This window comes from Bos indicus, chromosome 4 (genome assembly GCF_029378745.1).
Source record: "Bos indicus isolate NIAB-ARS_2022 breed Sahiwal x Tharparkar chromosome 4, NIAB-ARS_B.indTharparkar_mat_pri_1.0, whole genome shotgun sequence".
Classification (NCBI taxonomy): domain Eukaryota; kingdom Metazoa; phylum Chordata; class Mammalia; order Artiodactyla; family Bovidae; genus Bos; species Bos indicus.
Window position 1 is genome coordinate 51,168,953 of NC_091763.1, and position 13,286 is coordinate 51,182,238.

The following is a 13,286-nucleotide window of genomic DNA, read 5'->3' on the forward strand; positions in this document are numbered from 1 at the left end:
GGCTGTGGTTGATTCATCTAGAAAATGAGAGAATCGGATGACCTTTAAGATTCCTTAGCGGCTATATTTCTACATGCCTTCTAAAATGTCAGAACTTTCTTGTTCTTTAAGTTTTCTGCTCCTTTTCTTTTATATTTTAAGTTGATCACTAATTTAGACCTCAAAGTTTATACTGTAAGCAGGACCTAACACATCATAAAGTAACTATATGCCAGTAAAAAGTTAATTTTAAAAACCTTAAGACTAATTTACTTGTTAAAAACACAACAATAACTTGAGAATTGTATAAGAAATCTGAACTTCCTCCAACAAAATTTCCGTCTAGTGTAGAATTAAATCCTGACTAGAACCATCTAAGGAAGACCAATTTCTTTTAGGCATTAAAACATTATATATTTTATAGAAAGAGCCATAATTCTAGACTACACTTTAACATACTAATACAACTAGCAAAGTTTATATAGGTAAGAAGGTATTTATAATTACAGAATTGTAAAAATAGTATCACAGATATTAAATTTAACCAAATTCTAGGAAAGGTGCTTCTAGGAATAATGTGGTAATTTAATACACACATACATCTACATCCTTACTGATTAAACTACTTCATAGTCTACAAAATCATTTTGATACCTTAAAATCAAGTCATATAGCCAACTGTTCCTCTTAGAAACTTCACATACATTGAGCCCTAATGGGAGCTCCAAGAAAACGTACACCCCAAGCTCTGTATGACTGAGAAAGAGGTTCTGAAGGAGGTATTGAGGTAGACGAATAATTAGAGCATTCACCTATATTAAAACATTCAACTTCTTTGGTTCCTTAAGACGTTTACTATCTAAGGAGTAAAATACACAAAAAAGTAAATAAAAAAAATTGAGTAAAATAATCAATTAAAATAATATAAGCTGTGTCACAAGACAGTAATACTATCAAAACTCCATAGACAGTGACAGTTAAAGTACCAGCGATGGGAGACATTGGTTCAGCATAAGGTGGACAGAAAAGTGAAGTGATCTTGACCATGGAGGGAAGATCAGATTTAAGTAGCTAAATTACATAATGCCACACTGAGTCACAGTGGTGGACCTATTTCTTAAAGAATAATATGTAGCCTATGGTGGTATAGTCATTCTTTCTTGTCTCTTAGAATGAGTATTATAAATTATTCAAGAACATACCTTTCAAATATTTCTTTCTCTGTTAAAACATCTAGATATCCAAAAGGAGAGTCTAATAGGTACAAATCAGCATCTTTGTATACTGCTCTAAAAAAGAAAAAGAAAATCAAATTAGATTCCTTCAATATTTACCATTTCATTTGGTGTAGATGATTCTAAATAAATTTAAAAAGATAAGTCACATAGGATTTTTACAATTTTGCACAATACTCCAAAAACTTCTGAGGTCATTTTGCTAAGTGTAAGTGACATACACTTGCAAAAGTTACAAACTAAATCACACCATACATACAATTTTAAATATTGCCTTAAAAAAGAAAAAGGAAGAAAGAAAACCTTTCAACAATAGTACCTATTTTCAGCAAGCACTATGCTACATGCTGGGAATATAATGGTAAAAATTACACAAGCCCTATTCTCAGCAATTTTGCATTTTGGTGGGGAAACAAGGAAAAGAGAATGTTTCAATCCTGTAAAGTGTCAGAGACAGCAACTAAATCTCAGCACTTAAGTGAAATTATTTTTTTATTTTTTTCACTGTTGACTGTTAACAATAAACCGATAGCAGTACTGTTACAACTGTATGATTGATATTGCTCTTTGCTCATTATAGTCCTAATTTATGGACCATACTCATAAAAGTTCCACAAAAGTGCAGGATGCAAAATTTGTGATAACAATGTATACCCATATTATTTTATATTCTAAGTTAAAAAATAAAATTTTATGAGCAAGTAAAATCTTCATTAAGTTCATCTTAGGGCAGTAATAAAATGAAGATATGGTCCCATACGAAGGTAAATGAGGTAATTTCTTCAGAACATCTAAATTTCTCAGCTGCGGTTGTGAGTAACCCTATACCTATACCAACCACATACAACTCAATGTTTACATGTAATTCTGAAAAAAAGAAACTATGTTTAGTCAGCAGGTAACTAAGAGAAATAAAATAATTAAAAACAGAAATAGCAAAAAGTCAAAGCAAAATCTAGAAGGACATTTGCAATGTAAATTATCTTTGAAAACAACATTCAGGAATTAGATAAAAGACCCCCAACAAAATGTACCCTCAAGAGCTTTCTTCCCATACTCAATTCTTCTCTCTCTCTCCTTCACATTTATGACCAGGTGCTCAATCACTTCAATCGTGTCCAACTCCCCGCGGACCTTAGCCTGCCAGGCTTCTCTGCCCATGGGATTCTCCAGGCAAGAATACTGGAGTGGGTTGCCATTTCCTTCTCCAGGGAATATTCCCGACCCAGGGATCAAACCCAGGTCTCCTGAGTTTCCTGCATTGCAAGCAGATTCTTTATCTGCTGAGCCACCAGGGAAGCCCCATTTATGACCACAGTTTCTCAAAAGATTAGAAATAATATACACATCATCCAAAACTGGTCAACACATGACACATTCAGATCAGAAGAGCAATAAACAACGATTTTCTTTAATGCAGCAAACCATATTTTATAATATATAAATATATATATAAAATATATATATATAAATATATATAATATAATAAACCTGAATCTTCAACTGGTAAATACAGACTTAATTTTATGCTAAGGTTTGAAGCCGTATAGCATGTTATCCTAAATTTGAAATGAAATATTTAAGACAGTCTTACTTTGGCTCACAGATTAATCAACTTTCCTTTACTTAGAAGCCATTATTTTGTTTGTGAATTACTCATATCTATATATGGGCTATATAGATATATTGGGCTTCTCTGGTGGCTCAGTCGGTAAAGAATCTACCTGCCAATGTAGGAGACACTGGTTCAATCCCTGGATGGGAACGATCCCCTGGAGGAGTAAATGGCAACTCACTCCAGCATTCTTGCACGGAGAATCCCATGGACGAAGAGTCTGGTGGGCTACAGTCCACGGGTTGCAAAAGGGTTGGGCATGACTTAGCAACTACACAACATCATTGATTTATTACTTGACATTGTAATCCCAAAGTTGATTCACGGTTTAGTGTTAAGTCAAGATGACCTGATTCAAACTGTAACTCTACCATTTCCCAGTGTGGCTTTTGGCAAGTTAAGATCTAACCACCTCAATTACCTCATGATCTCTTCCATAAAAAGTGGGGAGAACAATTCTTTTTTGGCAGACTGATATGTGGATTAAGTAAAATTACACATGTACTCACGCACACCCCGCCCAGAATAGTACTAGGCAATTATAGGTGCTCAGTGAGTGAGTTTCCTGTCCCAGCTTTTGGAAACATGAGAAAATAAGGGGGATAAAGGCCAAAATATCAGTAAGTCATTGTGATTTCTTGTTAATAACTTCAGCAACACAGTAAGAAGAATTTTATTCAAATAACCTGGAGGAACATTTAATATCCCACATCATCAATATTTTTTTAAACTGAATGTTACATTTTAACCACAAATTAACTTATACACACACACACACACACACACACACACACACACTTCTCTTTGACAGCTCAAAATGCTTAGACCAAGAATGTCTCTACTAAGAGACCACCATACCCCGCACAATATTAGATATGCTTGTCCCATTTGTTTTTCTTTGAAGATTACAGACCTTAAGCTTAAGTACATCATCTGCCTTGCTATTTCTCTTGTGAGATTAATTAGTTATATTGAAAATTTTGAAAATTTATGTTTATCTAAGATGGCGAAACAGTGGAAACAGTGGCTGACTTTATTTTTCTGGGCTCCAAAATCACCGCAGATGGTGACTGCAGCCATGAAATTAAAAGACGCTTATTCCTTGGAAGGAAAGTTATGACCAACCTAGACAGCATATTAAAAAGCAGAGATATTACTTTGTCAACAAAGGTCCGTCTAGTCAAGGCTATGGTTTTTCCAGTGGTCATGTATGGATGTGAGAGTTGGACTGTGAAGAAAGCCGAGCGCCAAAGAATTGATGCTTATGAACTGTGGTGTTGGAGAAGACTCTTTGAGAGTCCCTTGGACTGCAAGGAGATGCAACCAGTCCATTCTAAAGGAGATCAGTCCTGGGTGTTCATTGGAAGGACTGATGTTAAAGCTGAAACTCCAGTACTTTGGCCACCTGATGCGAAGAGCTGACTCATTTGATAAGACCCTGATGCTGGGAAAGACTGAAGGCAGGAGGGGAAGGTGACGACAGAGGATGATATGGTTGGATGACATCACGGACTCAATGGACATGGGTTTGGGTGGACTCTGGGAGTTGGTGATGGACACGGAGGCCTGGCGTGCTGCAGTTCATGGGGTCACAAAGAGTCAGACACGACTGAGCGACTGAACTGAACTGAACTGAAACCAAGAAACAAAACCAGAAGCCTAAAGCAGATGTGTACATTTTGGGATAGGGTGAGCAGGCAACTGTCTGAAAGACTAAATAAAAGTATACATATTCTCTTCCCTGTGCTAGGCAGAATATTAGGGTTTTCCATTTGTAGGGAATCATAAAGCAAACAAACATATACACACTAACAAAAGGGTATGCATTTTAAAAAAGCCATGAGCTTTATCAGATATAAATATTATATCATTATCTATAGTTCCGAAAGGTTAGTCTTAACCTGCTAGCTATAAGATCCTGGGCATTTTTTCAATTACAGAAAGAGGATATAAAGAAACAGAGAACTATCTATAATGTTTTACACTCATTTATACAACAAATGCTTGCTGGACCCATAGGCAGATATTCACCTTGCTAAAGAAATTCTCGCTCGCTGACCTCCACTCAGTGTGATTCCACCTTCTCCGAGAACTACGTTGTCTTTCTCTGCAAACTTGGAGATGTCCTATTATCAAAAATAGAAAGTTAGGAAACAAAGAAAAACACAGAAAGTTAGGAATTTTCAGAATGTCAGATCTGAATTTAAAAGGTACATTTTCCTTCAAATATAATCATGTATCAGACTTCCACTTTAACCACAGCAGAAACTGTGAACACCGCATCTCAGCTATTTCAAATGCATTTCAGTTGGTCAAAACATTGCTGAAATTTCATAAAGTTTTTCTTTAATATTCCAATTGCTATTTATGATCATTAAATAAGAACTGGAAAATATAAAAAGTAAAGCATATGTAAATCTATGATATGTAAAGATGTGCCATCCACTGACCATTACAAAAACCCAGTGCTATTAACATGCTAATATGCACTTCCTTCCAATCTAAACCCACTCTTTTAAAAGGAAATCTCCAAAGATGAATAAACCTCCTAATAAGGAAACAAAAAGAATATCATTTACATCTCCCTGCAGTATCTAAGCATACTCAGTAGGTGACCATAAGTACAAGGCACCTCCTTTCCACACCTCTCTCACCTACTCCCCCCTGAAACAACACAGCTTTCTTTCTCATCCATTCTCCCATCTCATCCTTCTGTCCTCTCCCCATCTACTCTGCCCCTCCTGTCACCTTCCTGCCACATGTGTCCTTTCTTCAGTTCATGAGATTTTCTGTGGCAACAACCATGCTAGACATTCTAAAACATTAGAATTTATAAGAAATTGTGTTCAAATTGCTATCATTGTAAGCCTAACTCAGAAGATAAGCCATAATTCTGGAGAAAGCTAGGAAACATCCCAAAGAATCAATTAACCATTTTAAGATAAAACAATACATAATTAATTGGCAAATTAATTCTTCTGAATATAGAAGTATTATAAAGTAGGTAGAAAATGCTAGAAGGCTTTCTGGAATAGATGAGGTTTGCCCTGAGACTTGAGAATGAGAAGAGTCAGGTGAATAGTATTCAGGTGCTCAGTGGTAAAGAATCTGCTTGCCAATACAAGAGACACAAGTTCGATCCCAGATTGGGAAGATCCCCTAAAGAAGAAAATGGTAATCCACTTCAGTATTCTTGCCTGGGAAATCCCATGGACAGAGGAGCCTGGCAGGCTACAGTCCAGGGCTGCAAAAGAGTTGAATACGACTTAGCAACTAACCAACAACAACAATTCTTTAGTTTAAAACAAGGTCTTTGCCTTTTATTTTCTCATCCCCATATAAAATCTCTTTTCTTTTGTTACTACCTTCCTCTCTCTTAAAAATACTCTTCCATTTAAGTTTTCTTTTTTCTTTCACAACCCAGAAGTAGTTCATCTGTTCTCCTTGATCTGACACTAGCATTATCTATATTTAAACTGCCAAAATGGTTACTTTTATTGTTTCTGTTATATACCACATGAAAGTTAAATAGAACTTCATATACAGCTATAAATTTATAGCTGGTAAATTAGTAATCATTTATATTATGAACTAGCTTGCAGCTCCTATAGGCTGAAACCATGCCAGCCACTGCCTCCAAGGAAGTGCTGTTGTCAATACTCTTGACCTAAGAGGACCAAACATGATTTTTTTTTTAATGTGGTAAAAAAAAAAAAAAAACAAACACTGACATGTAAGAGAAGATACAGCAGGACCCAGGGGAGCTGGCTACTCAGGCACTGGAGGAGACCAATGAGACCCATATAGCACTGCAGAGAAGAGGACCTTCCATAGTTAAAGACCCAGGAAAACAAGTGCTTGATTTCTTTCTACTGGACCAAATTGTTTTGGTTCAACTTATGAACCAGACCACATACCTATGATTCCATCCAAATAACAAGGATTGCAGCTAAATTCCACACCCCTGTTTTAAATCTCAGTCTTGCTGAAGGAGCACACCCAGGAGCACCTCTATCTTGAAGCCTTACCTGAGCTGTTCTACGCAGCACATCCTCTGCCCTCGATCTAGAGCAACTGGTAAATCAACTCACAGGTGTATTTCTTCTCTACTGTACCGTCTTTCCCTTACCCATATTCCATTCCCTTTTAGAAAATTAAATATTTTAGAGGAAAAAAATGGATACTTTTTTGTATATGAATAAATTGAGTGTAGGCTTTTGTAAAGGAGACACATTTTCTAACACAATATGAAAAAACCAGAGGTTGCCAAAATTATTGGAGCTTATTTTTTTCCTCCAAATTTGAATTCAATACAGTTTTAGTTAAATCAGATAAAATTTCTAATTTTTAAAATTTAGAAATATCAGTAGTTATCTTGATGGTATGATTATAACACAGTTATAGATTTGGAGGGTGCAGAATCCTAGCCCAGTGCAACAATTTAACAAAGATTTGTGGAATGAAGGAAGAAAAGAGGAGAGAATGGAGGAAGGGAAGGTAAACAAATATTAAGCTACAAAGAAAGAGGTATATATAAGAAAAAGAAAATGAAGAAAGGTGTACAGCCTAGAGAAAGAAAGAAAATGGGGATAAGAATAATTGTCAGAAGCAGCATATATCAGTAGGAAAAAGCAGGAAGATAGTGGCAGTATAGAGACAAGAAAAATGAAGGGGAAGATAGGAAATGACAGAAGACAAGGAACCAGAGTTGACACTTCAGCAAATATCCCTGGTGAATTCGAATGTGCAAAGAATACAAATGCAATTTATTACAATAATTTTCTTAAGACAATATATAAGAGATTGTTTCAGCCAAATATCTCTCACAGGAGCCGGTAATACTCACCCTTTCAACAAGCTAAGGAAATAGGAGGGAGAAGGAAACTAAAAAATCTCTTCCTTCTTTCCTACATGAACAGGCTGAAATATAACACTAGAGAAAGAAATCAGAAGATCCTCAAGTGAGCTCAAGCTTTTTACACTCAGACTGGATGGAATATCATCAAATTCCTCCAAAAAAGACCAGAAATAGCATTTCCTTTGAGTATCACTCCTCAAATCCTGACTTGGAGCTGGTCCAGGGAAAGGAGAAAATGCATTAAGAAAATGAAGATTCAAGGAAGGAACTGCTTGAATGGTTTCTCAGTACCAAGTTAATCTATTTCAACTATAATACAAGCTACTGTTTCCTTTTTATTTTCAGAACAGTATCAAATTTTAAGCTCCTATGACAATGAACTCTGCCCTGTGCCTGGGATGCTCAGCACTCTCAGTCAGTAAGCTATGCCAGCATCCCTGGGATGCCCAGGCCTGCCTGGAATGATGCCTGGTGAGTCAGTCACTTTCTTTGGCCTGGCTTAGACAGAATGGGATTTCTCAGTGTGAAACTTCCACTCATACTTGGGAGAATTTCCAGGTTGGGTGCATTCTTGGAAAATGCCATGAAGAATTGAATCTAAGCATCCTTGCCCCCCAGGTCACTAGTGAGCTGAAATCTGAATGATTTGTGGTACCCATTTAGAAAGCAGTTGGGATGTCATGTAAACCATGCTAGAGGTGACTGTTCAATAAAGAACAAAGCTGGAATACTCAACTGGATGGCATGGGACCCAGGATTTGAACCCTGGTCTATAAGCTATTATGAAATCTCAGTTACTTAAAAGCTTTGTAATTTAATTCTCTTAAGCATAACCTGGGTGCAATTATAGCCCATCTTTTATAAAGGTGCCCAGTATGAGAATTAGAAATATGGTATATACAAAGAAATTCAATAAATATAAATAAAAGAGATGAAATGTGCTGATATAAATGAAATATTTTTAATTCTAAAATAAAGCTTAAAACAAAATAGAAAATATGAATGGCAACATTGACCACAGAACACAGCGACCTATTTTCCAGCTGTTTCCATTAATAACTAGATAAGTAGCTTTGGGCAAGTCTCTTCTGGGCTTCAGTTCTCCATCTATAAAAGGGGATAATAGTACCTTCCCTTAACAGGTTCAAAAATTTGACGTAATTTAATATAAAGAGCTTGGTCCATAAATCACACTCAAACATTGGTGATGTACAGTTTTAGAATGAGGTATTTACCAATGATTTGTATACATCATTCATTTCCATTTGGCCTTGAATAAAATGTTCACCTGATGTAATACTATACCCCACTCTCCTACTAAAGGAAAAGCAAATTCTAATTAGTCTGAAAATATAGCCTTTATTCATATTATCATAAAAAATGTACAAGGGATAATGCAGGGGGAAAGAATTGGACTGAGAATTGGAAGTCCTATGCTCAAGTCCTAACTTTGTATGTCTTCACCAAGTGTACTTTGGTTGAGGTTGCTATGTACACATATTTTGAAACTTACAGTTCAAGGTTCTTAAGAGTGACACCATATTCTTAAGAGTGACACCAGATTAGATCTAGATACTTTCCAAATGCTACCACTTTGAAGATGGCTGTTTAATTTTATTTAACATTTTGTTGTTGTTGTTCAGTCGCTAAGTTATATCCAATTCCCTCACGACCATATGGACTATATAGTCTGCCAGGCTCTTCTGTCCATGGGATTTCTCAGGCAAGAATACTGGAGCAGCTTGCCATTTCCTTCTCCAGGGGATCTATCCATGCTATATTGTGCTATGATAGTTTTATTCATTGTATTATCTCCTCAATATAAAATAATCAAGGGGGGCTTAGGGAAGGCCAATTCTTTACCTTCTATTTTCCAAGAAATGTTTTCACACTTTTAGGATGATTCTGTAGTATTTGATTTGAAATTTCCACTATCATATGTTTTTAGCAGTACAAATAAACAAGAAGACTATTTTTAAATCCCTACATTTTTCTGCTAATTAAGATACTACTGAATGAACACCTAGTTAGACAAATAAATACTTTAGTAATCAACACTACAGTAACCTTCTTCATGAGTCAACATAAGAATTCTATAAGAAAATAGATGGACACAAGCTGCTTTCAAGGAAGCTCTGTGCTCAAATTCACTTCTCCAAATTTTTTTCCAGTCTGGACTAGACTGGACTGGAAGTATAAGATTTTGTATTTCAAATTATATAGTTCTATCAAATGTTCTATGACCTTCCCTGGCATTTAATACCAAAAAAGAACACACACACACACACACTCTAATAAAACCGTTGTACATAAATCATTGAGATTTTGTGATTTTTATTTCTATAAGATATATTCTTATTAGTAGGATAGCTTGGCCATTGGTATGTCTTCTTTCTTTTTAAGAGAGGCTGTTGCCAGAATCCTTACCAAACCACATTTAAAAGTTAGACTTCCAAAGTTGCAGTTTTCCCAGCAAGATCTGAGAGTTCCCTTTTCCTCAAATCATCACCTACAATAGCTATTATATTTATACAAGGTATGAGATAAGCATCTAGTCTTATTTTCTTTTACTATTATAGTAAACATGATTTATTAAATAAATGATGTTTCCAATTAATTTACATATCATCTATCATCATCTCACATTTCCAAAGATCTGCTTCAGGACTATTTGGTTCCTTCTATTTCTACAATAATATTCTGCTGAGTTTTTGGTGTTTAGGTGTTTTAATGGCTTTAAGTAAGATTTAATACCTGACAAAGCACAATCCTTCTTCATAAATTGTGGTCTCTTTTTGCTCAGTCTCCTATATAACAATATTAACAATAAAAACAATGTAAGTAAGAATGCTAATAAGAGCTAATATATATTGAGTGTTTACTAGGTAACAGGTACTATTTTAAGTCCTTTATGAGTGTTAACTTTTTTAATGCTCATCACAATTCTATCCCTCTTATAAACATGAGAAAATTCAAAGTTAGAAAAGGTAAATGTCATTCCAAAGATAACACAGCCAAAAAACAATAGAGGCAGGATTCAAACTAAGGCAATTTGTCTACAAAGCGTGGACTCTAAACTCCTTTTGGTATTTCCTCCCACATGAAATATACTTTAGTAAAATTCTGAAAACAATCTTATTCAGATGTATTTGCAGTTTCATTAAATATAAACATAAGTTTGAGTGCAATTTGCATCTTAGAATGCTGCTGGTGCTACTCAGTCGCTTCAGTCGTGTCTGACTCTGTGTGACCTACAGACCGGAGCCCACCAGGCTCATCTGTCCGTGGGAGTCTCCAGGCAAGAACAGTGGAGTGGGTTGCCATGCACTCACTCCTCAGGGGATCTTCCCAACCCAGGGCTCGAACTCACAGCTCTTCTGTCTCCTGTACTCTCGGGGCCGGGCAGGGGGTTGGGGGGGTTTCTCACCACTAGCACCACCTGAGAAGACCCTCTTAGGATGCTAACTCTTATTAAAAATCATGATCTTTCCATTAATTCAGTTCTTGTTTTGGATCTTTCAATAAGATTTTCTGATCTTCTATATACATGTTCTGTAAATTTCCTATCAGATTTATCCTTAAGTATTTTATCATTTTCTACTAGTGTGAACTGAAGAGCTTTTTATTTCCATTTCTAGATTGTTATTGCTAACATAGAGAAGAGCTAATTATTTTTATATGTTTATCTACTATTCAGCCATCTTATCATATTCCTTTATCAATTCTGGCAGAGTTTTGCTCTCTGCTTTTGCTAGAATCTCTTGGGGGTTTTTTAGATGAACTTTTTTTTTTCATAAACATGTAATGTTCTTTTTTTAAGACAAACAATTAAATTTTACCATTTAAAATAATGCTTACTTTGGAATGTTTGGTTAAAAAAGTTACGAAGTTTTTTAAAATGAAGTTTTCTTCTATTCTTACTTTGAATTTTTATTACAAATCACTGCTAAATTTATGTAAGATTCTTTTAGCATCCACTGACCTTGTTACATGGTTTTTGTTCATTGTCAATATACAAATTATTAATATATCATATTTATAAATTGTTTATATTGAAGCACTCATATTTCTATTCATGAATCTTGCTTGATCATCTTTTCATACCATGCTGAATCCTATTTATTAATACTTCATTTAATAGTATTTTATTTAAATATCTATATTCCTAAGTATGATTAACTGCAGTTTTCTTTTTTATATAACTTTTCAGATTTTGATACAAATAATCTTCTCGCTTTAGAAAATGAAGAGTTCTTCATTTTTGTCTATAATTTGGTATAGTTTAAATAATACAGGAAGTTATGCTATTAAAGGTGAAATATAATCCAGCTATGCAATTTTCTACTGATAGTGTCTTTTTAAGTAATACACATTGAACTATCTTTACAGTGATAATCTGTCTATTCAAGTTTTTTTGTTTCTTTTTTCAATTTTGATCATTTGTATTTCCTTAGTAAATCATCCAGTTCCTCTAAGTTTTAAATCTGTTTCAACAGAATTGCACTAACTTTTAATAATAATTTTAATCTTGCTCATATTTTTGCTAAAGCTTCTTTGTTATTCCTAATATTGTAAGTCTTTTATTGACTACAAACAAGGATAGATTCAACAATTTTATTGATCTTTTCAAAGAACTGGCTTTAGGAATTATATTGTCTTTCATTTCTCTGTTGGTTTTCTCCTTCATTAAATTAAAATTTGATCATTACTTACTCCATTATAACTTTTTATTTAGTTCCTTCTTTAAAATTCTCAAGAAAAATATAAATGTTGTATATTTTTAGCCTTGTTTCTTAATAATAAAGGTATTTAGAGCTAAAAATCTTCTGAGTGCAGTCATGTTCTACAGATTGTTATATGAAGCATTCTAGGTTTCAAATAATTTATAGTCAGTCAGGAGATTTTACCTTTCCAAGTATTTGTCTTCAACTTACCTGGCTTAATTATATCTAAATAGATGTAATTTTTACCAAGCATAACATGTTTTGTCATTCTCATTAGAACCTATGACTTAAGAAGCTAAGCAACTATAAAAAAAAAAAAAAGTTTGAGTGGACAAAGAGTAATATTAGAAGGTCTTACATGTATTTCCTAAAATTTTAATGGATTTTTACAGATCTTCAATAGCAAAACTGAAAAAATTGGGGCTTGGGCTAAATTTAGCTTAAGAGGAGAGATCTTCAAACATATTTTAAAAAGATCTAATCTGATATGAAATGTAAAGGTATTGTTTGTTGTTTTAGCAAACTGAAGTTGTTTTAAGTATTAGATAAGACTTTATCCTCTAGCACTACTTTCCTCAATAATATTTTAATGGTATATAAAATATTTTCATTTATTAGTATATCTAACCAGAAGCTATTACAACTGCTATCCAAAATATTCATTATAATGACTGGAGTATAGAAATACACATACATTTGAATATACATACATATATAAACACATATAGATTGCATTTTTACACATCTGTATATATGTGCATATACATGTACATACATGTGCATATAATACATATGTGCCTGTGTATGTATGGCATGCATACAAATATGCAGGTGTTTATTCAGCTTGATCTCTATCATCCACTATTATTGTGCTA

The 13,286-nt window shown here is 34.4% G+C and overlaps 1 protein-coding gene across 4 annotated transcripts in view; it reads right to left on the reverse strand.

Moving 5' to 3' along the window:
- Positions 1 to 13,286, reverse strand: part of CFTR (CF transmembrane conductance regulator) — a 247,652-nt gene that overhangs the window by 91,961 nt on the left and 142,405 nt on the right. For all 4 annotated transcript variants that reach the window (XM_070787791.1, XM_070787789.1, XM_070787792.1 and 1 more), the window contains exons 12-13: positions 4,861 to 4,955; positions 1,182 to 1,268 (exon numbers count right to left, since the gene is read on the reverse strand). In XM_070787791.1, coding sequence (XP_070643892.1) covers positions 1,182 to 1,268; positions 4,861 to 4,955 — 182 coding nt within the window. The remainder of the gene's footprint in view (positions 1 to 1,181; positions 1,269 to 4,860; positions 4,956 to 13,286) is intronic.